At 36.6% G+C, this 25,666-nt stretch overlaps 1 protein-coding gene across 3 annotated transcripts in view; it reads left to right on the top strand.

Annotated features, from left to right (window-relative positions):
• Window positions 1-25,666, top strand: part of tpk1 (thiamin pyrophosphokinase 1) — a 72,046-nt gene that overhangs the window by 42,557 nt on the left and 3,823 nt on the right. For 2 of the 3 annotated variants that reach the window (XM_028005092.1, XM_028005091.1), the window contains 2 exons: window positions 768-914; window positions 6,072-6,180. In XM_028005092.1, coding sequence (XP_027860893.1) covers window positions 768-914; window positions 6,072-6,180 — 256 coding nt within the window. The remainder of the gene's footprint in view (window positions 1-767; window positions 915-6,071; window positions 6,181-25,666) is intronic. The other variant, XM_028005093.1, reaches the window with a different exon arrangement.

The raw sequence follows: 25,666 nt of genomic DNA on the forward strand, positions 1-25,666 counted from the left end.
ATTTGGTAGTACTTTTACAAAAAGAACCAAGTGCTTTCTTGTTATAAAATGTTGAAATAGTGGGGTGTATTTATTTTCCTATCCATGAAGTCTTATATAATTTTGTTTTGCTCCAGGCTAACCATTGCTGCTGAACTTTTAAAAAGGTAATGAAAATGGAAAAGTAAAAAACATCGATGTGTGTGTGATTGACAGAACTTGGTTCATTTTTGTTGCTGGTGTGACTGGCAGTCATCAGCCTGTGGAAGCTCTTTTGCCCTCTATACTCTGTTGGGTTTTAGGGCTGTCAGCACTCGCGCAGACTGCTTGGGGAGTATAAAGATAGAATTGCTGAGAACAGTAAATAAGGTGGTTAAGCGAACAAGTGGCTCAAAATTTAGATGCTATATAATCTAGCTCCATTGATTTGCACCTAATATTTTAATCTCCTAAATTGACTCGAGGAACTCATTTATACGAGTGGATGTTTTGACATAATTGTCTATTATATGATCAGATTCTACTTAAAGGAAATGTGGTTTCATGGCTCTGGCGAGTAATACTTGGCAAAAGAAGGCCACTTACATTTATATTATATATATATACTGTATATATATAGTTAAATGATGTGATATAAAAGCTTTTTTAACAGGTGGAACATGGTGGTAAGATTTAGCGACAGTAAATTGGCTTGAAGCCTCCTGTCGCCAGCTCTTTTACTTTCTGACAAACAGGTACATTATGACAAAAGTTCAGAAACACTCCCTGGTATTCGATTCTCTTCACAGGTGGACACCATAGTGACGCTGGGTGGGCTAGCAGGGAGATTTGACCAAACCATGGCATCGGTTGAGACGCTCTTTCATGCTCAGTCCATGACACAGCTGCCTGTTTTGATCATACAGGAAACAAGCTTGGCATGCTTACTCAGACCCGTAAGTAAATTGTATTTCTGGGTTATTTCTATTATCTCCTGTTTTTTTGCCAAATAATCCACAGGTCATTCATTCTAATTATCATTTCCTCTGATTGTCTTTCTAGTATAATCTTCAAACCCGGCTTCACATCAATACCAAGCTACTAACAAAAAATTTATGGTTAGTCTTTGGAAAACTACATTTTTAAACCTGTAATGATCAAAGTGAATCAGTTAATATTAAATTGTTAACATCCCAGTGTTTCACTATAAGGACTTGAACAGAAAATGGCAATAAGAAACTACTAATTGGAAACTACTAATAAATTTAGCAAGTATTTATTCTATATTTTTGCTTAGATCTGTCTTTCAAAATAGGAATAAATAAATATATATATATATGACTAAAGTTAACTTTATTACAACTGTACCAACAATTATTTTGTGTTGCTTTAGCAGATAAAATAATAATTGTTGTTACCATATTTTAAAGCAAAGAAATTCTCCTTTTTTTGCCTTAAACTTGTATGGAAAATAGATTCCTAAACCAGCCAACACCTAGTTGCAGCAAAAGTAAAGCAACAGATCCATTCTGTGGAAGAAAGTCTCATATTCATGTAATGACAGCCTCCAAAGACCTGAACTTTTATCGTGGTGTTATTATAACTATATGCTCCCTATAAGATGCATACAATCACTGCGTACATAAGAAAGCTCAGAACCTATTTTCTTCAAACTAGGCTAACACTGCCCCTTAACAACTTCCAAATCATCCATCTCCTAGGCGCTCTCCCTATTTTCTATTCTCCCTCAAAAATGTTTTTCTTTGCTCTGCTTCTACCTTGATTAGAGAGTTGAAAGCTTTGTTTTTTTTTTGTCAAGTAATCACTTCAAGAGCAAAAACACACATGCACACCCCCACTTTCTCACTCATCTACACACTGCTCTGCTTGTATAATGTCCCAATTTGCTGTTGTGAAAGTAAGAGCTGGAGTCTCTCCTGATGCCACTCAAATTATTCTTTTCTCCTTTTTTTTCTGTGCCAGCCACTTTCTCACGCTCTGCCGATGATTGAGTTTACAAGTGGGCTTAACACCTGCCTTTTAGAACATGCATTGAACCCACAGCCACTCAACCTCTCTGCTGAGTTGCTCCTTTCTGAAGTCTTTGGGACAAACAACTAACTGTGATGCCTTCTGATGACAAAGCAAACCCCGCTCTTCTGCTTTCTCGTCATAGTTCTTGTCGTTATTCTAAAGGCGTGTTGTCATTTGTTGCTTCATACCTCAACACCTCCAATTAATCTTAACTTTAGCGAGGGTAAATTAAGCTCGTTTGTCAACGCAGCTCCAATTCGTCAGTGCCTCACATTCCTGTACATGAAGGTGAGCTCAACCTTCTAAAAGCCCACCACTGTTTGTTACATATGTATTTGAAAGTGTTTACTGTCAAGTCTTATTCGATACAATAAAATGTCTCCAAATGTGGTTAATTCAGAAATCGAATAGTTAGTAGCACCATGATCATCTATTAAAACACCACAAAAAAATACTCTATAAATGTTAAACCCTCAATAAAAAGGTGAAATCCTTCCCTTAATCCCTCATGTTTTATTCAGTAAATTCAGTAGGTTTCATTATTTTTGATGAAATCTCTGAATCTGTGAACCACAAATAAGCTCAAATTTAATCAAGGTTGCACCTGTTTGTCTTATTTTATTTGATTCCCAAATAAGGTTTCTTAGTATAATTATGCCACCAGGAAATATGCAGAAGTCGTGTGTTTTCAATCGCAGTCTCAGAGCACTGCAAAATTATCATATCTTCTATTAAATTATGGGTCGAGAGACTTTTATTTCTCAGACTCTGCAGAACAGGAGGATGTTTTAATCAGTCTCAGTCTCAAGGTAGTGCTAAATTTGCTTAATTCGTGTCTCATAAATAAATAACGTAAGGACAGAAGGTGCGCTGAGCTAGGTTTGCTTTTCTCTGGTGATGTGCTTTATTGAGTCTCGGTTAACCAGAGTGATATTTGCTCTGAGATGTAAGCCACCCTCTGTAGAGGCTCTGGGGGCTCTGTGTTGCTCTGTGTTGTGGGACACACAATGTGCAACGATGCGTCTGTCCGATCTCTTCTGTAATTTAGTCCAGCATACTGGCTCAAGCTTTAAACTACAACCTTATTTACTTGCTGCTCTTTGAAGGAGTAAGACTGTCAGTGAGGCGGCTGATGTAAAAGATGAAATGTGATACTCGAGCAGTGTTAAATCATCCAAGCCTCTCTGCTGGAGTAAACTAAGGAAAGACTTAGCATTTAAATAAAAAGTATAAATAAATACGGAAGTGAGCCAGGATGACAAGTTCTGCCAATGTGTATGGGTGTGAATGTGTGTGTCAGACCATCTGCACAGAAAGGACATTTCACAACAGTATCTGTCGCTCTTCTGCCTCGTTGTTCAACGTATGTCTAATGTAATTCATAACTATCATGGTAATTAATTTGCCAAATTACTGTTGGTAGTTGCATGATAAAAGTTATTTCTTTGTTAAATTAGAAATTATAACATTGTGGTTACATTAATCCCCATGTGACTTCCATTAAACTGATATTAAACCTGTTGCCCTTATAATATCTTCAGTATTTGCTTATTTACACAACAGAATTTAGCAATTGAGCTATTCAAAATGGGGCACCTGTGAGACGTTGTTGTTCCAAAAGTTGTCTATTATATTTCTTCATTCCAGTTAACGTGGTCCTCATTTTAGTTAAGATACAGTGGTATCAGCTTTAAGGTAAACCTTGCTCTTGAAGAAATGCAGTTGTTTAATTAACAGAAAATTTTCTTTTTCTTTACTTGGGACTGAAATGTGAGGAAGAGAAAAAATGTGCGGCAGAAGCTTTGACTCTGACTGAAAATTAAGGAATTAAAATGTTATTTTTTACTTTATCCATCAAAGCATACCTCCCTCACCCAAATACTTAACTAAATAAAAAGTTAACTACATCTATTTAAAGGCTGAAAATGAAAGTTGTTTTGCAGAAAAAAAGACCTTTTCAGTATTTGACCTGCCAATCACCGATCAGAGCAAATCAAGACAAAATTGGTTGATTCCAATCTCTGGCTAATTAACTGGTGCATCTTAGTCTTTTCTTGTCAGAAAAGCAGTTGTGTGTCAACTGCATATTTATGTACTGTTTAAGATGTTAGTCTCAAAAATAGTTATGGATTATTTTTATTTTTATTATTCCATTTTAAAATCAAAAGTATTTTATCTACCCTTTTCTATTACTGGCAACATGTCATTCAATTTTGGTTTTAATGTTTTGGGGAATTTATTTTACCAAAGAAAAACCACCTCTTTATATGGAATAGGGCATAACTGTAGTTGGAGAAATACATGTTTGCCTTTTATGCCTGTTCTTCATGTATTCCCTTTCTGTCACTGTAACACACATAACCTTTGCTTATGCTTAGAAAATAACCACAGGTTTGTTTCTGAACACCAAAAGCTCCAAAGCCTAAATATTTGCCATCATTCCTTCCCGCTGGCTCTGCAGTATCAGGTTGCTAAGCTATGAAAACACTATTTTAAACATACACTTTTAAGTTGGTTAATGTGTTCCCCCTGGTTGTGTTCATCTATGGCACTTTTATAGTTTTAGATGACAGATGTTGCTATAAGTACTTTGTTTTAAAATGTAGCATCAAAAGCATTCCATACTCAAGAAACAACAGCTTGCAAAATTATTCATGCCTCTTAATTTGTTTTCTCATTACAACTGTGACATATTACATTGGAATTCCATGTGATAACCAACACAAGGTAGTGTGGAACTTTTAAACTCAACAAAAATAATACATGGCTTCTAATTTTTGTTTCACAAATACAACTACGAAAAGTGTGGATTGTAAAATGGCCGCACAGTAGTAGAAAAGCTTTGGTGTTATTGTTAAATATTGTAATGAGGTTGTTAGTTTCAGTAAATTATTCTAATTCCACTCAGACTGTCTTTGACATTCAGTACCTTCAGTGATGTCATCCATGTCAGCTTTGGGTATCTATTGCAGTGAGGCTCCATCTAGCAGGCTGAATGGCTCTAGCTTGATAATTCTGAATTCACAACAATGTAATTATAAGAGTCATGAAGTGTTACAGTATAACCAAACATTTTCAAAACTATTATGGTGCACATTAATATTGTGATAATAATGCATTGATGATATATTCTGCAGCATTAGAATGCATTTGGATTCAACCACATATCAATAGAATCAGCTTAGGCTTTAGTTATACCTATATTTACATCTGTAAATCTTTATGTACCAGCTTCCAAACTGGAATTTTGACTTATTGTAATTATATCCATACAATGCATTTCTTCTTGCGACTTTCCCATGAAAGCTAGTTTTGTAGAGTGCACTATCACTCTTCAAAAAATGTATGGATACCTTTACAAAGCACTTTATGTCCATCCTTTATTTTTGTGTCATTCAGCAGCATAGCAACAGGATATCAATAAATGGCAAATTCTGTAGTGTCACACTTTGTGAATAGGAGGAACTATGTTTTTGACTTTTCTATGTTATGGCATATGGCTTTATTCAAGCCATATCCTTCACAGGAACATAAATATCTTGCCCTAGAAGTTGGACACTTCCTTCCACCTATATTGTGTGATTATCTTTATTTTGGTCTCCCAGACCCAGTTTCTTGAAGAGGAGAGTGGCATTTAGAAATATTGCAAATGCTTTTTTTTTCTACACAAAGCATTTCATGAGCAATATCCCTCAAAAATAGGCCTCATTTTAATGTTCATACAATCGTACAATACCATATGGACACTGGCAACAATTTATTGAATAAACTATACTCGTTTACTTACTGTGAAATGTCAGATTAAAGCTGCTAGAAAATGTAGTTAAAGCTATCTATAAGATGATTTGTGACTCAAAAACTAAATATATATGTCAAGATCAGTTTAAACTTTGAGAAGTAAAACAAGGTCTACAGTTTTGACAAGAGCAATCATTTATTTTAATGACCCTTGGCGAGTGAGTGTAGAAGCTGAGTCAGGAATAAGGAGATTTAAGGAGTCCTGCTCCACATTTTCATTGCATTCATGTACAGTATCCGTGTGCATACCTATTTACATCATTCATGCAATGTGTTTGCAGGGCAACCACAGACTCGGGGTAAACACCAGCCTGGAGGGAGAGTGGTGCAGCCTCATTCCTGTAGGTGGACCCTGCCAAACAGTCACCACAGGACTCAAATGGAACTTGGGTAAGTCCCTTCCTGTTTACAAGCTGTTATTACGCTCCTGCTTGCTTTACATCAGCATTTCGCAGCTTCAGTTTACATACAGTAAGCCAGTGTAGCAGCACGGGATAAACTCGAGTGTTTGATGTTTGTAGTGAAGGAAAATAATCTTTATATCTTCTAGAGCAGGGGTGGGCAACTCCAGGCCTCGAGTGCCGGTCTCCTGCAACTTTTAGATGCATCTCTACTTCCACACACCTGAGTCAAATAATGAGGTCATTAGCAGGACTCTGGAGAACTTGACTGCACTCGTTGAGGTGATTCAGCTGTTGGATTCAAGTGTGTTGGACCAGGGAGACATCTAAGAGTTGCAGGACACCGGCCCTCGAGGGCCAGGATTGCCCACCCCTGTTCTAGAGGCTTGAAGACTTTAACGCTTGTTTCACAAAGTACATATAAGATACAGGCTTGATTTTTTTCCATTAACACTGGATGCATTCCTACAAGGAAAAGAGATACAATGATTTACAGGTGCTTAATTTGCCTCAGTCAAGTGATTCTGCAGTTTTGAACAAGTTTCATTTGCAAATGATACACAATGTGCCTCAAAGAGCTTTTTGTCTTCTTGACAATTGTGTGAAAATCTACTGGAAGCTCATCTGAGGACCCCTGTGGATTTACTCCACTCCAACCCACATGGCCAGCTGTGCTCTTAATGAGTTGGCACAGGCTGAACTGCCACCCATTCAAGGGAACCTGGACCTTCTGTCACCAGGGTTGCATAATGTGTCTGCTTCTTGGTGGGTGTCCGCTGCTCCCGCCTGTATGTGCACATGTACATTTTTAGGAGCCTGTACGCTTGAGCGAGCACACGTCTGCTTGTTTGATCGTGTCGTTGTACACGTTTGAATATTCATATGTGCTTGCACTTCCCGCCTTGTTTATCGACTACTTGTTGGTGTGCGTTTGTTTTTTTTATCTGTTTTTTTTTTTTTTTTGCTACAATATGTTGTACAGTGCACTTACTTGGCACACCTGTGAGATGGCCTTCTGAATGGTAATGAGAGGGACTTAATACATGAGAGTCTTATGCAGATTAGCCAGTGGTAACAAGATGCATAATTAACCACATGCATATTTAGAAGGCTAGAAGTAATGATTTCCTTCTGGGGTTTGAGGGAAGGACCAGAATATTAAACTAAAATTTAGGACATATTTTTCTCTTCAATTTTGACTTGTGTATGTACAGTAGGCTGATTGCACCACTCTGGATTGTGTGTTTGTTTTGACAGCAGTATGTTTTTTTTTCTCTGCTGCAAATTAAATGCAGCTTCTCACCTGTGAGCAGTTCCATTTTTGAGTGACCCACACTTGTTTGAAACTTCTCCGTGAAGAAAAGTGTAAATATTAACTCCTGCAGCCTTGATTCTCGAAAAAAGATAGTTTCTGTATTTGAATTTATTTCTTCATTTTAGGGTAGATTTTGTTGCAAGTGAACATTACATTTGACATCAGTTCATATAGATGCGATGACATGTGTTAATTGGCATTTATTCTGCAAGCATTTCACTTCAGTTTATTTCACTGTAGGAAAATGCCCAAGAGAAGTTGGAATAACCTTGGCTTTGGTTAATTCTATCACATTTTTCTTCTTGTTTACCTATAATTTAATTTTTTTCTGTAATTAAGTAGAACATACCTATATACATTCAGAGTACTAATAGTTAAGTGTCATAGAAACTTTTCAAAACCAGTGGCCAGAAACTAGCAGGATTATTAGGTGGGTGAGTGAGATTTGGGGATTTTGCTAATTAGCCCTGTATGATATAAAGTCCACAGAAAGACCACTGCCACCTGCTCCAGGATGTAGGATAATACAATCCATATTCTGGAGAATATTTGCCAGGAGTTCGGAACTACTGCTAGCTCCACATATGGATCATACAGTGAAAGTTATGACAGGAGTAATCAGCTGTAGTTCTCTAGGAATTACTCTCCCAAAAAGCAATTTTTAAAACATATGAATATTGCTAAGAAATAAACCATGTTTATGTAGAAAAAAACGTAACAAAATATGCCTAATGGCGGTGAGTAAACCGATTAAAACTAATTAACTAAGTGGCAATTAGCTAAACCAGTTCTGCTCACCTGGATTTCTATCAGTGTACTCTATCAATCAGGTATATTAAAATCCCAACACCCTGTCCACACTTAACTTGCTTTTTTTATCTTCTGATGTGAATGCAATTACCAAAAGACAGCAGAACCCTAATGAGTTCTCATGCTAAGACAAGTCATTACTTTACCAAATCATGTAGTCTTACACTGTACCTTTGTGGTAAATTCACTTTTAATTACATGTGAACTTAACACCTGCAGTCCACCCCTCACTGTGTTACAGGAATCAGATTTGACATGCATTTTTAGAAAAAACAAACCGAGAGTTCAGTCATCTGAAAAAATAATGTCGGTAAAGGGAAATCACAATTTTATGATGCTGACCTTATGTATAAACATAGCTTTTTAAGGATAAGCATATAAGGCCATATGTATATGTATATTTTTGTTTCTATTAACATATTTCAAGATATTAATTCATTTGGTTTCTGACTATTTTACTAACTGGAAAAAATATTTTTATTTAAAATGATAGACAACAGCAACATTTCTTAGGTAAAGTGTGTTCAATCAGTATAAAAGAATATCTCTTACCACAAAGTCTTTTTGCTTTGGCATATCATCAACACATTCAGTTCATTCACAATCTAATATCATACCGCCCATCCCTAGATTGTAATAATGGCTTTTAAGAGAAATGTTTCAACTGCAGGTACCTATTTCAGGAGCCAGACCTGTTATCTGAGACTCCTCTTTAGCCTCACTCCATTTCCTCAGCATTTACCAAGTAAAAACAGATTATTAGGGCACAAATGTATCTCTGGAAATGACCCCTTTCAGTTACAAACAACTTTGGAATTCAGTGCAGTGTCTATGAATTGATCTAAATTACAAAGTGTAATTGACAATATTTCAAGGGTTATGTAGGTGTGAGCTACAAAAAAAAACAAAAAACATTTATTTTCACAACCAGAGTTTCTCTCATACATTGATTTGCGGCACGGGATGTTGGTCAACATCGATGCAGTGGGACGAGATGCAAACTCTGTGTTTTGTCATAGATGGCCCTGTTTTAGGAAATAACTTATGGGTAAAAAATGTCCCTGGTCTGTTAGTCAAATTGTTCCTTAAAGTAGCATGCTCATTATGCTCAACGTGTGTCACAAGTTACTTTGCTAAAATAATGAGCATAACTTCGAGTGAATGTAACAATACATTCTTGAAGCAAAGCCGAGATGACGCACCATAAATGTTTGACAAGCATCAGTCATTAAAAAAAAAAAAAAGAAGCAATTTTTTGCTCTTTGATTCAACAGGCTTATTTTTCACATTTGGTCTTATACACTTAACACTATTACCATCAATCAGAAAACATGAACTTCACAAAACATTTAATTGTTTGTAAAAGGAATGATGACACATCAGTGTTTTACAGATTTGTTAGTAGCAATAAATTAAAATTATATTTTTAGGTAGCATAGTGTTTGGAAAATACAGGATGTTTTTACTTTAACAGGATTATGACTTCTAGCTTCACTGCTTGCTTGATGATTGGTGGCTTGATGGATCCATGGATGGATTATAAGGAATAATCCAAAAAGCACAAACATATAAAATAAAAGAAAAACAAAGAAGTCTGATTAATACTTGTTGATTTTTTTACCGAACTACAATTAATCATGTTATTGTTATTACCAACCTAAAAACAAAAGTTAATGTTTCATAACATGCTGAACTGACCAATTGCAAATTTAGTTCTGAACATTTTGGAAGTTAACGTAAACATGCAGTGAATTAGAATCTGTGTTTAAACCTGTAAGTTTTCGCCTCATTAGTCTCACATGTTTTCTCTGGAATGTTGCTTTGTAATTAGGGAGTCTAGACAAAGAAGGAGCCATCATTTCTACCATTACAAAGGAAGGATAGGAAGCCTCTGCACTAGTGGCTCAAGAGAATTTTATCTAATGATACGTCTGCATTGCGGTAATAATACCAAAGGATTGGTATGTGCTACTGAATAATGATGTGACTGCAGCGTAGTAAAAATAACAATTTTATGATGTAGTAACTTTAGTAATTATTCTTCAGTGTGTATAGTAGTAAAATGCAGCTGGAGAGATAGATGCATCTCAGTTGGCATGAATCTGGTACGTGTTAACAAGGCTATCACTCACATTCTGCTATAATTCACACCCATCTCTCTTTTCACACTTTTGTTTCCTGTTTTTACAGCCAACTAGTTTACTGTTGTTCCCTTCTTCTTTTGCCTCTCTAACACTCCATTCCCTTCTTTTTTTGCCTCTCTCACACTCCTACCAGCTCTTTCCTCTCATTAGGAGGGACTGTGACAGCTGAGAAACTCACCATTTTGCATGTTACATTAATTTCCCATCATTAATCCTAAATTCCCCCTCTGGAAACTATCAGTAAATGCAATCACTGTGTGTGTGCTCATCAGATGATATGCTGATAGTTTGGTCCATATATTCATAAAAAAGTTTTTAATTATATGTATATTTGAAATGGGTTGTTGAATTTGTGTGCTAGCTCTGGGTCACATTTCCAAATATGACTTCTAGTGAACATTATTTAAATTGTGAGATCCAGACAGGGACATGTCTGCAGCATCCCTGATTACCATATCCTCAAGGAAAGTATTTGAATTGAAGGACAAAACATGTATATTTTGTCAAAAGATTTAACAGCTTAATACTGATGTAATATTAACCAACAACACATGATCTTAAAATTTCTGTATGTCATGATCTGCTGGACTTTTGTTTTGTAATTTAAGGTGTTCAGTATTTTTAGTGGATTCATGTGTATCAACTGCTTCACTTTCAAAGACGTTTTACCTTAACAGTGATGGGCGATGCTGCTTTTTTCCCCATGATTTTGCAAACAGCCAACCATGTTTTTTTTTTCTAAACAAGAGAAATATATAGGAGTGTTCCGGAAAAAAGATAAGGGAGGTTTTGCTGTGCTCATGCAGCATCCAAACCTTTTCCATGCTATCTTTATCGCATAAAAACCATTATGCTGCCATGTTTACAGCTGGTCTGTCTTCCACTCAGCAAACTGCATCTTGTTGCCAACCATTGTCAAGTATTCCAGTTGAAGTCATATCTTTAGTTTTTTTGTTTTTTTTAACTGTGCCCTACCTGTTTACTAGTATCAAAATATTATTTCTAGCCTAAAACGTACACAGAAAAATTGTCTGTTAGCTGGATGCCATGCATTTTTAATGTATACTTTATTAGTATTCAAGGGATGCATTTCTACTACATTGAATAAAATGGTTTACATCCAGTGAAGCAGCGTGTCAGCCTTTTTCCGTCAGTTTGCTCTACCGTGCTCGAAAAATAACCTTGGATGGCAAAAACTTCTTGTTAATTTTAACCTCCGATGTTTAATCTGAGATACTTAAAACTTTAGGTTTATCTATGATGATTTCAATACCCCATAATACTTTTTAGCTACAAAGTTAAAGAAAAAAAACTGTCTCTTTTACCATTTACAATAAAAATAATGTCCGACTGAATACCCCGTTGTAGAAGACAGTTTTTTAAATCTGGAAATAATTTCTTTAAATTGGTTGGTTCTTCTGGCCACGCCTCTGCCTGGTTTGACAGCAAAGAGTTTAAAGATGTCAAAGTAATGCCTATAGCAACCTACCTTGCTGCTGTAGTTGATTATAAAGAAAATATTGTGCAAAATTACCAAAAGGTAGAAACTGTACAGGGCTGCTGCTTTTATTTTTGTCCGCGGTGATGGCGCAGCGGTAAAGCACAACCCATGTATGGAGGCCTTAGTCCTTGATGCAGCCATCCCGGGTTCCAGTCCTGGGCCAATGACCTTTGCTGCATATTTTACCCTCTCTTTCTCTCTCTCCCTCAAAAAAATAGATTATTTCAGTTTGAATACTACTTTATTTGTCCCTTAGTAGTAACATTTATTTGTATCAATAGCAAATTGGCAGAGAAATGGATGCACACATAGACAAACTAAAGATAAATGATTATGATCAAGAAATATAATTACATGACTGAATCATTGTGCACACTTTCATAAAGGATATTATTTGGTTTTCTCAAGCAGGGAAATGACTCTTCAATAATATACTTTTTTTTTCTCAGCTGAAGTTTTACATTACTTTTTGTTTTGCCCTAATGAAGGAAATTAAAATATAGTCCAATTGTAATTAATCATAGTTTTTTTTTTTTTTTGCTCTATCTAAAAAGAACCCTGTGCCTTCAGAAAATGTTGCCGCAGTAATGAAAATGGTATCGAGTGTATAGTATCTTTCATATATCAAGTGTTGTGGTGGTGCAGTTAGTAGCACTGTTACATTGCAGTAAGAACATCCTGGGTTTGAATCCCAGTCTGTGGTGTATGTTATGTATAGTGCCTGATAAGCTACCACATCTCCTTCAGCAAGAAAAAACCATGCTTGGCCTATTTTCATTGATAAAAATGCAGCATTCACAGTGATCTGAGGTGAACTGGAGAGAAGGATGTGGTGGTAAGCGGGACAAACAGAGAGGTGACAGGCTAGAAGTGGCTGAGTCAGAAGAAATGTTAGGAGATAAAAAAGAATTTTGGCAAAGCAGACAGAGCGTGGTGAGGAAAAAAAGGTTGTGACAGGATGACATATGGGTGTTAGAGAATGAGACCTGTCAGGCGTCTCATTCATTTGATGTTCCTGGGTGCTAACACAGCAGGAAATGACAGATTATGGAAACTATTGGGAAGGGTGTTGGAGCTCCAAGCTGGTGCTTGCATGTGTTCACACACACACACACACACGGGCACTTTCAATTTCAGCTGTAATGTAGTCAATTTAAACAAAGGTATTTCATGCTTTTTCTTTTTCTTCAAGTTCTACTTTCCCAATTCCCTCCATTCAACCTCCATCCTCTCTGAGGCCTGTTTTCATTGTTCCGAATATTTGATATCAGATTACAGAAGATACCTCAGGCAATGTGTTTTTTGCAGTTGAATGGGTTTGCACAGCTTTGCTCATTTTGTTCCTCCACCCTGCTTTGTCACAGCAGATGCTTTTATGTTTGCTAAAAAAGAAAGAAAAAAATCCCCTTTCTGTCTTCTGTTGACAAACCTTAGATTTACAGATTCTTTAATAATAGAGAAATAGACATTATCTTAAGTTTGCACATTCACTCATTATGAAATGAAATCTTTCATAATTTACACCAACAATTTGAGTGGTTAGTCTAACCTTTTGAATTATATGAAGTCCAACCTAATAAAGCTCATTCACACAAGCTCCTACGTGTCAAGAGAGGACTATGTTTCTTTCCTCAAATCATACTGGAAAAAGGTCATATTTGTAGTAATCTAGGTCCTAAACTCCAATATTTTTGGCCAAGCATGGGGGTATTTAAGTGCTTTACTTTCCCTGCCCTGGTTTCTCTTTGGCAGCATTTTTTCTGTGGCCTGTGACATCTACCTTGACACACTTCAGGGATTCTGTTTCTGGCTTTGCCCCATCTGCTATGGTTTGGAGCTCTCTCCAGGCCTTATCTAATTAGGTAAACCTGGAGGTAGGAAAGTAAGGCACTTGCCACTCTTTCGCTCAAGATTTCTTCATCTCCTTCTTTTTCTATGTTGCAGTACTTTCCTCTATGTTTCTGTTGCGAATTTAGAGCGAGCCTTTAAATGTCTTTGCTCTTCAGCTGGCAACTGTTGTTTAATCATGTACATTTTTAACAGAGGTCCTGTTTTTTGCCTTTTTATTAAAATTGTCCTCATTCTAAATGTCAAGCACTGCATCTGTTCCTTCCCTGGACAAAATACAACAGCCATCTGTGAAAGGTGCACACTGGGATATTTTTTTCTTCTTCTTTGTTTGTGTGTTATGTTTTTGGTTTTGTGTGTTTTTCTGTTTGTGCATAATTCTGTTCTGAAGATTTACTGTGTTGATTCATAATGAAGATGCCAGACATTAAGTGTGCCAGGACCCTTGATGTTAAAAAAAACCCCCAAAAAACAAACACAGTTTAGGCAAGACTTCAAATGTTTCTTTTGTTGTAAATAGATCTGGGTTTTGCTTGATCATATATGCACCAGAATTGCTTAGTTCTCATGGGAGGTTAAAAGTGTAAAAAGTGTGAAGCCTTTAAAAGGTACAGCTTTTCAGGTCTGGTGCACTTATCCACAGAATTCGATCACAGGCCTAATTGTATATGCAAAGGTAAGTGCAGTCCATTACTGCCATAGCCCAGGGAATTACAGGCAAATAGAAATAACTGTATAAGATAAAATTATGGGGGTCGGTTAGTTTTCTAGTACTTGTTATTTTATCACTGACTGACAAAACAAAGTAATGACTCCTAAACCTTTTTTTTCCATATCTGCAATTGCATTTCTGATAACATGAAATAGTCCTTGACATTCTTACAAAATTGAATAAAATATAGTTTGAGTCCAGATTGTGAAGTATAAGGAAACATGTCAGATCTTTTAAAAATCTATTTAAATAATTATTTGATTAGTGTATCTCTTCCATCTTGAGAAATGTTGTGAAAGGAATTTCCATTGCTCTAAGTTTTGCAATATTTTGCTCGTATTTCCTCAAGCTGAAAAATATATTGCATAACCATGACAGACTCAGACCAAAGCCACCTTTTATATCCTTCACTAAGCTCGACCTGGGTTGCTGATACCCATGACTGCTAAAAATATTTAATCATTCCAGGGCAAAGAAACGCAGACCAAGATCTTGCTGGGCAGAAGGCTTTGCCTGGAGTAATACTTGGCGGTCTCTCAATTTATTTGCATTAAGCAACCCCTAGTCTGGATTTGTTTCTCCGCTGCAGGGCACTGCTTTGTCCTTGCTTTACAGAACTTCGCAATAAAGGCATTGTGGCAGTAATTTCAAATGGTGGAATATCATAAATCTCTATAACAATGATAGGAGAAAAGTTTCCCACTGGAAACCACTAACATGATTAGATCTCACACAGCTGCTTGCATATTTGTACATAAATATGCGCACATTTTTGAACACATTAGTTGTTACAGCTGTTTAGAAAATTGTTCCCTCTTTGCACTGTCTGGTTTGTAGGAATAAGTTCCTTAAATCGGCAGGGTATGCCATTTACTTTTATGTCCTTTTCACTTTTATTCTATATCCCATAAAGCTTTGCATAAATTTTACTTGAGATCTTTTGACCTCCAGGCCTACACGTAAACAGTCACAGAGCAAATACAGCTTAAAACTTGGTATGATAAATATTTACACTGTAAAGTAGATAATCTAATCATGGCTTTACTTTCACCTTTCAAATATTAGCAGGTAGACCTGAAGAAATTGACTCTTACCTGTATTAGCATACTGCTAGGGACAGTATATGATTTCATTTCATATCATCCTGCCATTTTCTGTGCTTTTTAAGCACAATCAAATGAGTTGTGTATTTAACTGGCAATTTTCTCCAGGAGACACAGAGTGCATTCAGGGATGGACAAATAAGGAGGTCATGCACATGATAAATTACCAATTACAAAATAACGTAACTACATTACTCTTAATTTCTTAGACAGTCATACCTTATATTACCTCCTCAGCTCTCAAAACTTTATCCTTCTTTTCTATTGGAGAGTCACAGCCAAACCATGATGTGGGAAAAAGATACAAAAGGATGTTTTTAATGGCTTGTGCTAACCTAAAAGGTTGTTGGTAGGTAAGAAGGGAAATTGCATTTTTACCATCTCCCTGTTTCACTGCACTTTGTGAAATCAGTAAGAAGAAATCAGGCCTTAGAGGCTGAAATAAAGAATCTCCTTTCGTTTTACAAGGCAGTAATTTCACATTACACTTTTACAGTGCCTATAAAAACTATTCACCCTCTAGGATGTTTTACCCTTTTGATTGCTTTTTCAAATCAATCATAATCAATAAAATTTGAGTTTTGACAAGGAAAAATATACTGTAATATCAAAGTGAAAGCACATTTCTACAAAATGATAATTATAGAAAAATGTTTAACATAAAATAACTGTATTTAAAAAGGCCAAATGATGTTGGTCTTGATTTATTTCTAAATGCAATAAAAGTGTAAAAATATCCAAGGGGTAAGAAGTTTTTATAGACATTGAATTCAAAGCTTTCTGGGGCATAGTAAATTAATGATATTGAATATATGTATATTCAATAGACAGACTGAGTACACTGGACCATAGTAAACTAATGCTATTGAATATATCAATACTGAAATGTGGCTTTATTATTAAAAACCATGGCTTTCTTGGTATCTGCTTTCTTAGAATAGCTCAATTGAAAAAGTGAAAGCTACTTGGAAACTTGAATCTTTTCTTTGTGCTCGTTAAATTAATTAAAGCTGTATGCATCCATTTATAAATGCACTTAAGCCAAACAGACCCATCTACTTTGAAGAACGTGGAAATGGCTTGTGCATTAAATCAGCTGGCTCTTGTATTTGCTAATGTCTTCAGCAGAGCTATTTTCAGTGTGTTTAATGGCATGTGTATGTTTTGTTTTAAAGTAAAAGTTCATCTTCAAGTTGTGGCCATCAGGCAGTCAGTAAAACTTTGTTCATTTGGAACTACTGGAATGTCTTATTTATAACTAAAACACATCAAGTCAATTATCTTAAATCCACGTTACATTTCGAGGAAATATTGAAACGTGTTTTTGTAAATGTGGGAGGAATCCAGCCAGATAATATAATTCTCCAGAGAGAATTATTTTTCTCATAAAGTCTGACTCCCTTCTTATTAAATGGTATTAAAAATAAACTCTATTTTTTAAAATAGACTATTTTTTAATCTGTTTTTTTTTTTTTTTTTATCCATATCTTTCTCCCTGTAGGTAGATGATTAGGCCTGAGACTTGTGCTCAAGAAAAGCAAGTGTGAGTATATTATGGGTCATTTCAAAAGCTTTCAGAGCTCTAAACCAGTGGAATAAGATCACTTAAAATACTTTCATAAATTCCAAATATTCTAAATAAACGGTTAGTCATTGCAACAGCCTCAGGGTCGCAAACAGTGCATGTTCTGATGGCATAGAATAAGAGGAATAAACACATTATATTAGATCAGTCTTGATCATGGTCCTGATGAAGCCCTTCTGCCTAATCCTGGTGAGAGTAAAAGGCGTGCATCTGTGTAATCATATGTATGCAAAAAGTCAGATTTTTCCTGACTTGAAAATGAAATTGTATGCGTGACACTTCTGCATCCTTCTCTTATGTCTCCTTAAGTTTAACATAAGGGTCGAGGGCTTTTGACCTTGGATCCTCTTAATGAGCATTTAGGAGGACTTTTAAATCAACTGTAAACTTCATTTCAGCAAGCTAAAAGCAAAGCCCTTATAGGGATGATTATGGTTACAAAGGTCAGTGAGATGATGAGCTTTCATCTGTGATTGACTTAATATTATCCTTTGCTGTGTGTGTGTGTGTGTGTGTGTGTTTTTGCTTGTGTGTGGAAAGCCTCTTTAGTTATTCCATGTGACTCAGCCCTCTCCCATCTGACAGCTTAATATTGAAAAAGCATTCATCCTGCAGCAACACAACCTGTGTTTGGCATTTGTGTATAATTTTTTTGCGTGTTTTAAACCTGCTTCGTCATGAGGTTTTTGGCTTAGTGGGGATCACAATAAACAACAAATTTGAATAGCTGTCATGCAATAAATATCTCTTCTTGGCTGGGTGTGAATATAATTCTTACATCTCTAAGTTTGGTATTCGTGGCTGTGCATGTGTGTGTGTGTGCACATTTCATTTTACTCCTGTGTGTGTTTTCTTGAATGTCAGCCCTATTTTTTTTTTTGGAACACTATGCTGATAGATTACCCGTCTGTGTACTCGCTCATATGAATTGGACATGCACACAATAACTGTCAGGAGACTGATGAGAGAACGTCTGAGGAGGCTCAGGTTTCCATACAATTTGATATGCAGATAAAACGGTGGAGCTCCTACTCACTGGTTGCTTAAAACTTCTGTATCAGAATGCTCATAAATGCCAGACCTTGCCTGTAGATCAGTTTTGTAATTAGTTCTGAGACTTGAAATTCGAAAGAATCCCAAATTTGGTACGAAATATCACTGCAAGCTAGCATTTTTCAGATTCATCAGTGATTTTATTTGTGAGTTTAATCAGCAACTTAGAACTCAGGAGTCAACAAATTAGTAAGTGTGTGCCATGGCGATACATGATTATCGTGCTGGCACATGATTTGTATGATAGTCTGACAGAGTTATTGCCTAGGATTTGACAAATTGTTTAAATATAATAGAATTCCGTGATAATTTTTTGTAAATTAAAATATTGAGAGATGCGGATGTTGAACCTAAATGCTGAATCCGAAATACACATCGACAGAGGCACTATGATTAAAGGAACCAGGCATTTCCCAAAACACTCCTAAGTTCAAATACTGGCGACACAGAAAATGCACAGATGCAACACGGGCAGGTGCCAAGTCTGATCAAAAATAAACACGTGTACCCAGATGGATTTCTACTGCAAATTTTATCAGAGAGCCAAAGTCATGGAGAAATTTAAATTAAAAGTAAACTTTGGGCAAGAAACGAAAGCTTGGCCTTGCTGTTAACAACGCGGTGTTTATGAAACGTAAGCCTTCAAAAAACACATTGGAATGCAAATGAGACGGGTTGTTAATAAGGATTTTATTACATATTCCGTATTTTTAGTTGCCGTCTGAACAGCGGGACTCGCCGGGTGCAAACATATGCATTGCTTTGACAATTTAGACATGCAGAATCAGTTATAGCCTCATTAGTCTAATTAATACTCTCTGGGAAGGATGAGGTTACATTTGTGATAAGATTTGCTAACATCTTCTCCACTTCATGCACTTCTTTGTCTGCAACTGAATCTGACTTTTATAACAGAGCCTCCCCCCTCTGGCATGTTGACTTTAGGAGAAGAGAAAATGTGGGAAACATGAAGAACAAATATTGACAATAAGCTCCTGGGAGTTTAGTTGAATGGGTGCTTAAGGAGTTTTCTTATATGAAATGTTTGCAAACTCCCCATAAATATGCAGTGTTTTTATTGGAAAATCAAACCCAAAATATTTGTACGTGAAATTTCTGGGTGATAAACATTTTGATGTGATCTCAGAGGTAGAATATGAGGTAGGATTTGCCTTTAGCCATGTAGATTAGGCCTGAAGCATTATCTACAATGTGATACATCAGTATTCACATTGGAAGCTTCCTAAATACTGTAAAATACTGTTTTCAAAAGAGGACAAAGCAGTGTACTTTATCTCGTACTTGAACAGATATGTCTGACAAAGTTGGTTCAGTCGGTGAGGTCTAACCTAGTGTCCCTGCCAGAGGCAGACATCTTCACTGAAGCATCTCTCCTTTTCCTTCTGTTGCTCTGGATGCAAACATGCTCTTTGACCTTCTTTTCTTTTCATATCTCTTCCCCTTACCCTTGTTTTTTCTACTTGTACTCTCGCCTAGCGTTTTTGTGTCTTTCTTCCAGGGATTCAGTCACAAGGTGTTTATCTATCCTTCTTTATCTTTTGGTGTTACATTTTTCTTACCCCACACTTTTTGCACTTTCACTTCTACACCTTCCTGCATAATCTTGCCTCATCTCACTGCCCTTGTACTCCCTTCATTCCACCTCTTATGTTCTGTCTTTTCTCTCATTTCCTCTCTTTTCTCCTTCGCTCTCGCTCACCAAGGTCCTAGAGGAGGGGGTAAAGTTGGGGAGGAGGGGGGAGAGAAGCATATATATTCTGTAGCGGCAGAGTGCGGCAGCAGGAGGGAAAACTGCTGTTTTATGGTTTTATTTATGGATCCGTAGATTTCTGATACTGTGCACATCACACACTAGGGTAGAGGGGGAAATGAAGAGCACCCTGCCACTAGCACCCCCAGCGGAGCTTCAGACTTGCGAGGAAGCAGACAAGTCCACATAAATACACACACCTAGTGCAGAGACCCTGGACCAAATGTATAGCTACAACAAACTATGTAGACACACGCAATCATCGACATACACAAGATGGAATTGCATATCATCTTAATTAATCCAAGCAACCTTTTTTTAGCAAGATAAACATAGATAATAAATTATCCCTCACAATCAACATTTACTATTAAAATATGGATTACTTACTCTGATGTCTGTTTGGAAGCTTGTCTCCCACATGATTGTCACTGCAGTGCCAGCAGAGATGAGTTTTCTTATCTAAAGGTCGACTTAAGCCAGAACAAGGTTTGTCACCTCACCCTTTTAAAACCCGGTGGCATTTAATGGAAGCAGCTATCATCGCACAGCAGATGGTGCTAACACTGCGAGTGCTCATCATGGCCCGTGTCTGCGCCAATAAATGGCCTTAAATGTAAAGAGAATGTCAGGTGGATGAAGTAAATGAGAACGTCACTTTGAAACCACAGGCTGATATATTGAGATATACAGCTCTGTATTTCTTGAATAAAACACAACTCAATGTTTTTTTTGGGGGGGGGGTTATATTAAAAATCCTTTTGATTTATATTTCTATTGGTATATAAACATAATTAAAGCAAAAAATACTTATGATTCATAGGTTTTCTGTTTTTGTGGAGGGCCGGCACTGATTATTTCTGCCTCACACAAAATAGCTAAATAAATCTAAAAAGGATTTCTTCACCCTTAGGGTTGCTTTATGATGAAATAAAATCACGTGTTCACTCCATTTCAGTAATTCAAATAGCTTATTACTGTATACACATGTTTTATTGAAAACCATTTTCTCTTTCCCATTATGCAGCATAACTGTTGATAGCGCTGTGTTGTGGATAACAGCGGGGACTTCAACCTGACAGAATGAGTTTTGTCTCCATGACAAGTCATATTAAAAAGGGACATGTTCAGATATAATGGGAATGTAAATGATTTGTTTCACTTTGTGATCAGCTGTTGTTTTTAAAGGTGTTTTCATTCCATTTAGATTTGCTTTCCATATTACTAGATCATCCAGAAGCACAGTAATATCTGTCAAAAAAGAAATGATTTACATTTGCAAGCTGGCTTATTATAAGACCTATGTAGCAGAAGAAAAACATTCCAAAATATGTACTTGTCATATGTTTCATTTGTCTTTGCTCAAATTTGTTTTCCGAATTTATTGCTTGGTTCAATTCCTTACAACATCTTTATAACAACAGTCTTCTAAAGGATCTTGACAAATATGTCCAGCTCATGTCCAGTGACATAAATTCAATTTGGTCCAAATTTTTCTAAATTTAAGAAAAACATTAACAATACAGGCAAAAAAAATAAATAAATAAATTTCACCGGAGTTCTTTGTGTGGGAAAGACAAACAGAGTAACACTGCTTAACATGAGACCACATAACCGTGGGGGCTTTCTATCGGGATGGAGAAAAGTAGGTTAATCCAGAAGAGAGATGCAGTTTAAAACAGAAGCACTTTGCCATGGGTATTTTCTTCAAAATAAGAAAATCAGAGAGTTCACATAGTTAATGACAGAAATTGTTCCATTCAAAATAGAGACGCAACTTAACAAATAAGCAACAAACAAAGTCTACATTTCAGGGGGAAAGGAACAAGAGCAGCACAGATAGCTGATAGCAAAAATGCCATTAACAATCAAATTAACAAGCTAACTTTATCAGTGCCGAATAACACAAAATAATGGAAGCAGAATACAGACTGTGGATTGTTAAAGACAGAGAAAAGACAAAGCTAAATAAAATGCACTGAGCTGGGAGTACTCTCTTTGGCATAGAAAAACAGGAAGAGTACATGAAAGAAAGTGAATAGCAGCAAAAGCTCTACTGATGACTCCATCTAGAGGAGAGACACGGCTAAGCAGAGAAGCACTAGTCCAACAACTTAATGCCTCCCTTATAATTCCACCCAGGAAAAAGACAAAAGGTAAACACAGAGACACTGAGACAGAAGTGCTTTTTTTGTCAGAAATAACAAAAAGAGGACAGTAGGTTGTTGGGAGAAATGACTGTCCAAAATAGAGACACTGCTAAACAAAGATGAACTGACCCAGGCATGTTTCTCTAGGAATCACAACAAATATGGTATAATAGTTAGTGGTAGCAGTGACTCCTTCTAAAAGACAAATTCTGCTAAACAAATGAGAAACATAGGACATAGCCCACTCATCCTGGCCGGGTGTTTACAGAAAAAAAAAAGACAAGATATTTGGTTTGAGCTGCAATAATTGCAAAAAGTGCTTAAATGGAGAATACCTGAAGAGTAAAGATATTCTTTCCTCTTGTAGCCAGAGAAGGGCTACTAATTTCTTCTGTGGGATTAGTACCCCAATCCCAGAGAAGAATAGCTTCAGGAAAATCTAAGCTACTCTTAACTCTAAAACTTACCATAAATGTAAGTTTGAAATTCTGTCCTACTTACAGTCTGGTTCAGATCTCTTCAATCATCTTGTTTCTCAGCACTTAAATACTTATCTGATTTTATATTGCAAAACCACAAGCAGCTCAGAGGTTCACGGGGGAAATTATTGCGTACCTCCTCTTTATTTATTCCTTGCATACAAACTGCAACTTTGCTCACAAACTGCAAATCTAAAAAAATAACTTTAACTTGTTTGCTTAAAAATCTTACCAATTTAGCTGATTTCAGCTTGGTCACGTATTATAAATCCTTTCATTTAGAGCACTGGAATTAGTTGGCACAAAACATTATTTCGTTGCTTTCAGCATATACTCCTCCACAATAAAAGCATTGTTCAAAAACATCTAATTTTAACAGATCTTTGATAGTTTCTAACCACCCAAAGTAACAACGCATTCTTTGCAGCCTAAACTCATTGTAATTTTTTTTTTTTTAATCCAACTGTATATGATGCAAAGTGAAATAAAAAATTTAAAAAGTGCTTAGGTTGCTACTTTTTTATATACTAGCATAAATAGTGGCTTTGAAAAGTCCCATTTACCTCAACAGTTGCACTGCACTGTTTGAGCATTTCAAAATCTTTTTGCCACCTTTAGCAGGTCCCCCAAAAGCCTCTTTACACAACACCATTAGGATACAAAAATAGAGCAGCAGCATTCCTCTCTATCTTTCAGAAAAGGCCAGAAACACTCACAATGCCCCCCCACCCACCCTACCTGTCCACTACAACGTGAGTGTCTGCATGTCTGCAGAGTCTCTCCTTAGCCACCCTCTCTCCTGGGTAATTTGTTGTGTAAATACGGCCCCACTTACAGCTGACGGGCCCTCTCGGCTGTGGCGCTGGAAATGCAATTACAGGCAGCAAACATCTCCATTGTTATCACTAGGGGGTGCGACGCTCATCATGGTCCCCTCTGCACGGAGTGGGGAGGGGGAGCAGTTATTGATCGTTATCAGCTTTGAGGAGGTGATTGCTAATGAAGCTATTTGAAAGCCTTTAGTGATCTGTAAAGTTAGCACGCACACCTTTGTGTGTGGGCGTGCGTGTGTGTGTGTGGAGGTTTGTTAATAGAAGTGCTCACAGACAACAGCTGTATTTGTACAAATCACATTTGCCATCCTGTTATGAATGCCTCCCATGCATTCCCTATTGTTGTGCTCTGGTGCCCCTGGTGGGAGTTTTGATAATTACGTGTCCCATTACTACCCATGTAAAACTGATGTGTGGACATTTGTCTTAGGAGTAATCTGAACACATAGTCCTGTGGTTTTCCAGACTTATGTTAGATATATACTTGCAGGCAGCCTTTCCATCTATATTTCATAATATTTAAGTCCAGCCGTGAGAAAAAGAAATAATAAGAACGTTCCCCGTTTGGCTGAAAAATACATTTTTCCGCTCAGCACTACAGTGTTCATGAAAGGAGGTTCGGAGGTAGCACATTTTATTTTTCCCATTGGGATGAGAATTGAAGCTCTTGTTTGTTACGCCTACCCTCTCCAGAACTTTTGACCCGTCTGAAGAGAGCCACAAACAAGCTCACTCACACATAACTCTCCATTTCTCCAACTCTTTGACAACCTCATGCTGGTAAAAATACAGTGGAAATCCATTATCCTGCCAAGAAAGATGTTCAAGCACAGCCTGATGTAATTCTCCTACCCCCTTAGCAAAGTGATCGTGCCTTTGTGCTCACTCAGTTATTAAGTAACCTAACTTCACAAAAGACTTATTATCCTCCTCATTCTGAGTCAAGCTGCTCTAATACCTTGCTTATTTGGGAGTCTTTGAAGCGAGATGGGATTTTTCTTTGTCCCCGTTTGATGTGCTTGCAGCCGCCTGTGGACAAATGATTTGCTTCATTCCTTTCTGCCTTTGTTCTTCTACATTTAGTTTTGCCTTTGTGTGATATTGTTTCAACAACAGCTTCTGCATATTTATAAGAGATGTTTTCTTTTACGATGTTTGAAATTCTGTTTATGGTGATCAAGCAGTGCAAGTTGTTGCATTTGTAAAATCCGGTATTAATGCAGCATTTGACATATTTTTAGTATTATAGGAAGTATGCGTAGGCATAGATGTCCTATATAAAGTTAATTTGATCATTTTAGGGGAAATTTCTATGCATGTTCCACATTTGAAATTATGTTGTTTTTTGGGGTTTTTTTGTGATACAATATGCTATGTAGTTGTACTGCAACTACATAGTCATTAAACACTGGGAAAAAGAAAAGTGCAGGACTGTTCAAACAATAATTGCTTTATAAGGAGTCCAGGGAGTCTTTACCATAAGGATTTCACTGATCCAATATTTACCTTCATCTCAGTATGCTTTATGTGAAATAATGACCAGGACGTCCTTTTATTCAACCTGTTTACTTTGAATCTGTTAATATCCTTAAATTGAACACATATTTCTGTATATAAATTGGATCTGCTTCTCTTCTAAAGTGCTTAGAGACGATATTCGTTATGAATCTGTACTATATAGAAAAACTGAACCTAGTTTAATTGAGCTGGAACTGCATCCGTACACTCAAAAAAAAAAAAAATCACTTACGCACCAATTGAATATTGAACATGTGGGGAAATCAACTTTTACAGCCTAAATGGTGCGATATAGACATTCTAGTCAGTCCGTCTTTTAAAGATGAAAAGAACGACTTACAAAAATGGACTTTGATTATATACAGTGCATATAGGAAATGGCAGTGTCTGGTGACGTAAAAACATTTGAACAAGAAAATTTATTCCAGAACTTTTTCTGTCCATAAACAAATCAACATTTTCAAAGGAGATAGATAGATAGATAGATAGATAGATAGATAGATAGATAGATAGATAGATAGATAGATAGATAGATAGATAGATAGATAGATACCGAGCATCCGGAAAGTATTCACAGCTTCACTTTTTTCCACACTCTTCTATGTTACAGGATTATTCCAAAGTGTATTAAATTAATCTTTTTCAACATTAAA

The sequence above is a fragment of the Xiphophorus couchianus genome, chromosome 21 (genome assembly GCF_001444195.1).
Source record: "Xiphophorus couchianus chromosome 21, X_couchianus-1.0, whole genome shotgun sequence".
In the NCBI taxonomy this organism is placed as follows: Eukaryota; Metazoa; Chordata; class Actinopteri; order Cyprinodontiformes; family Poeciliidae; genus Xiphophorus; species Xiphophorus couchianus.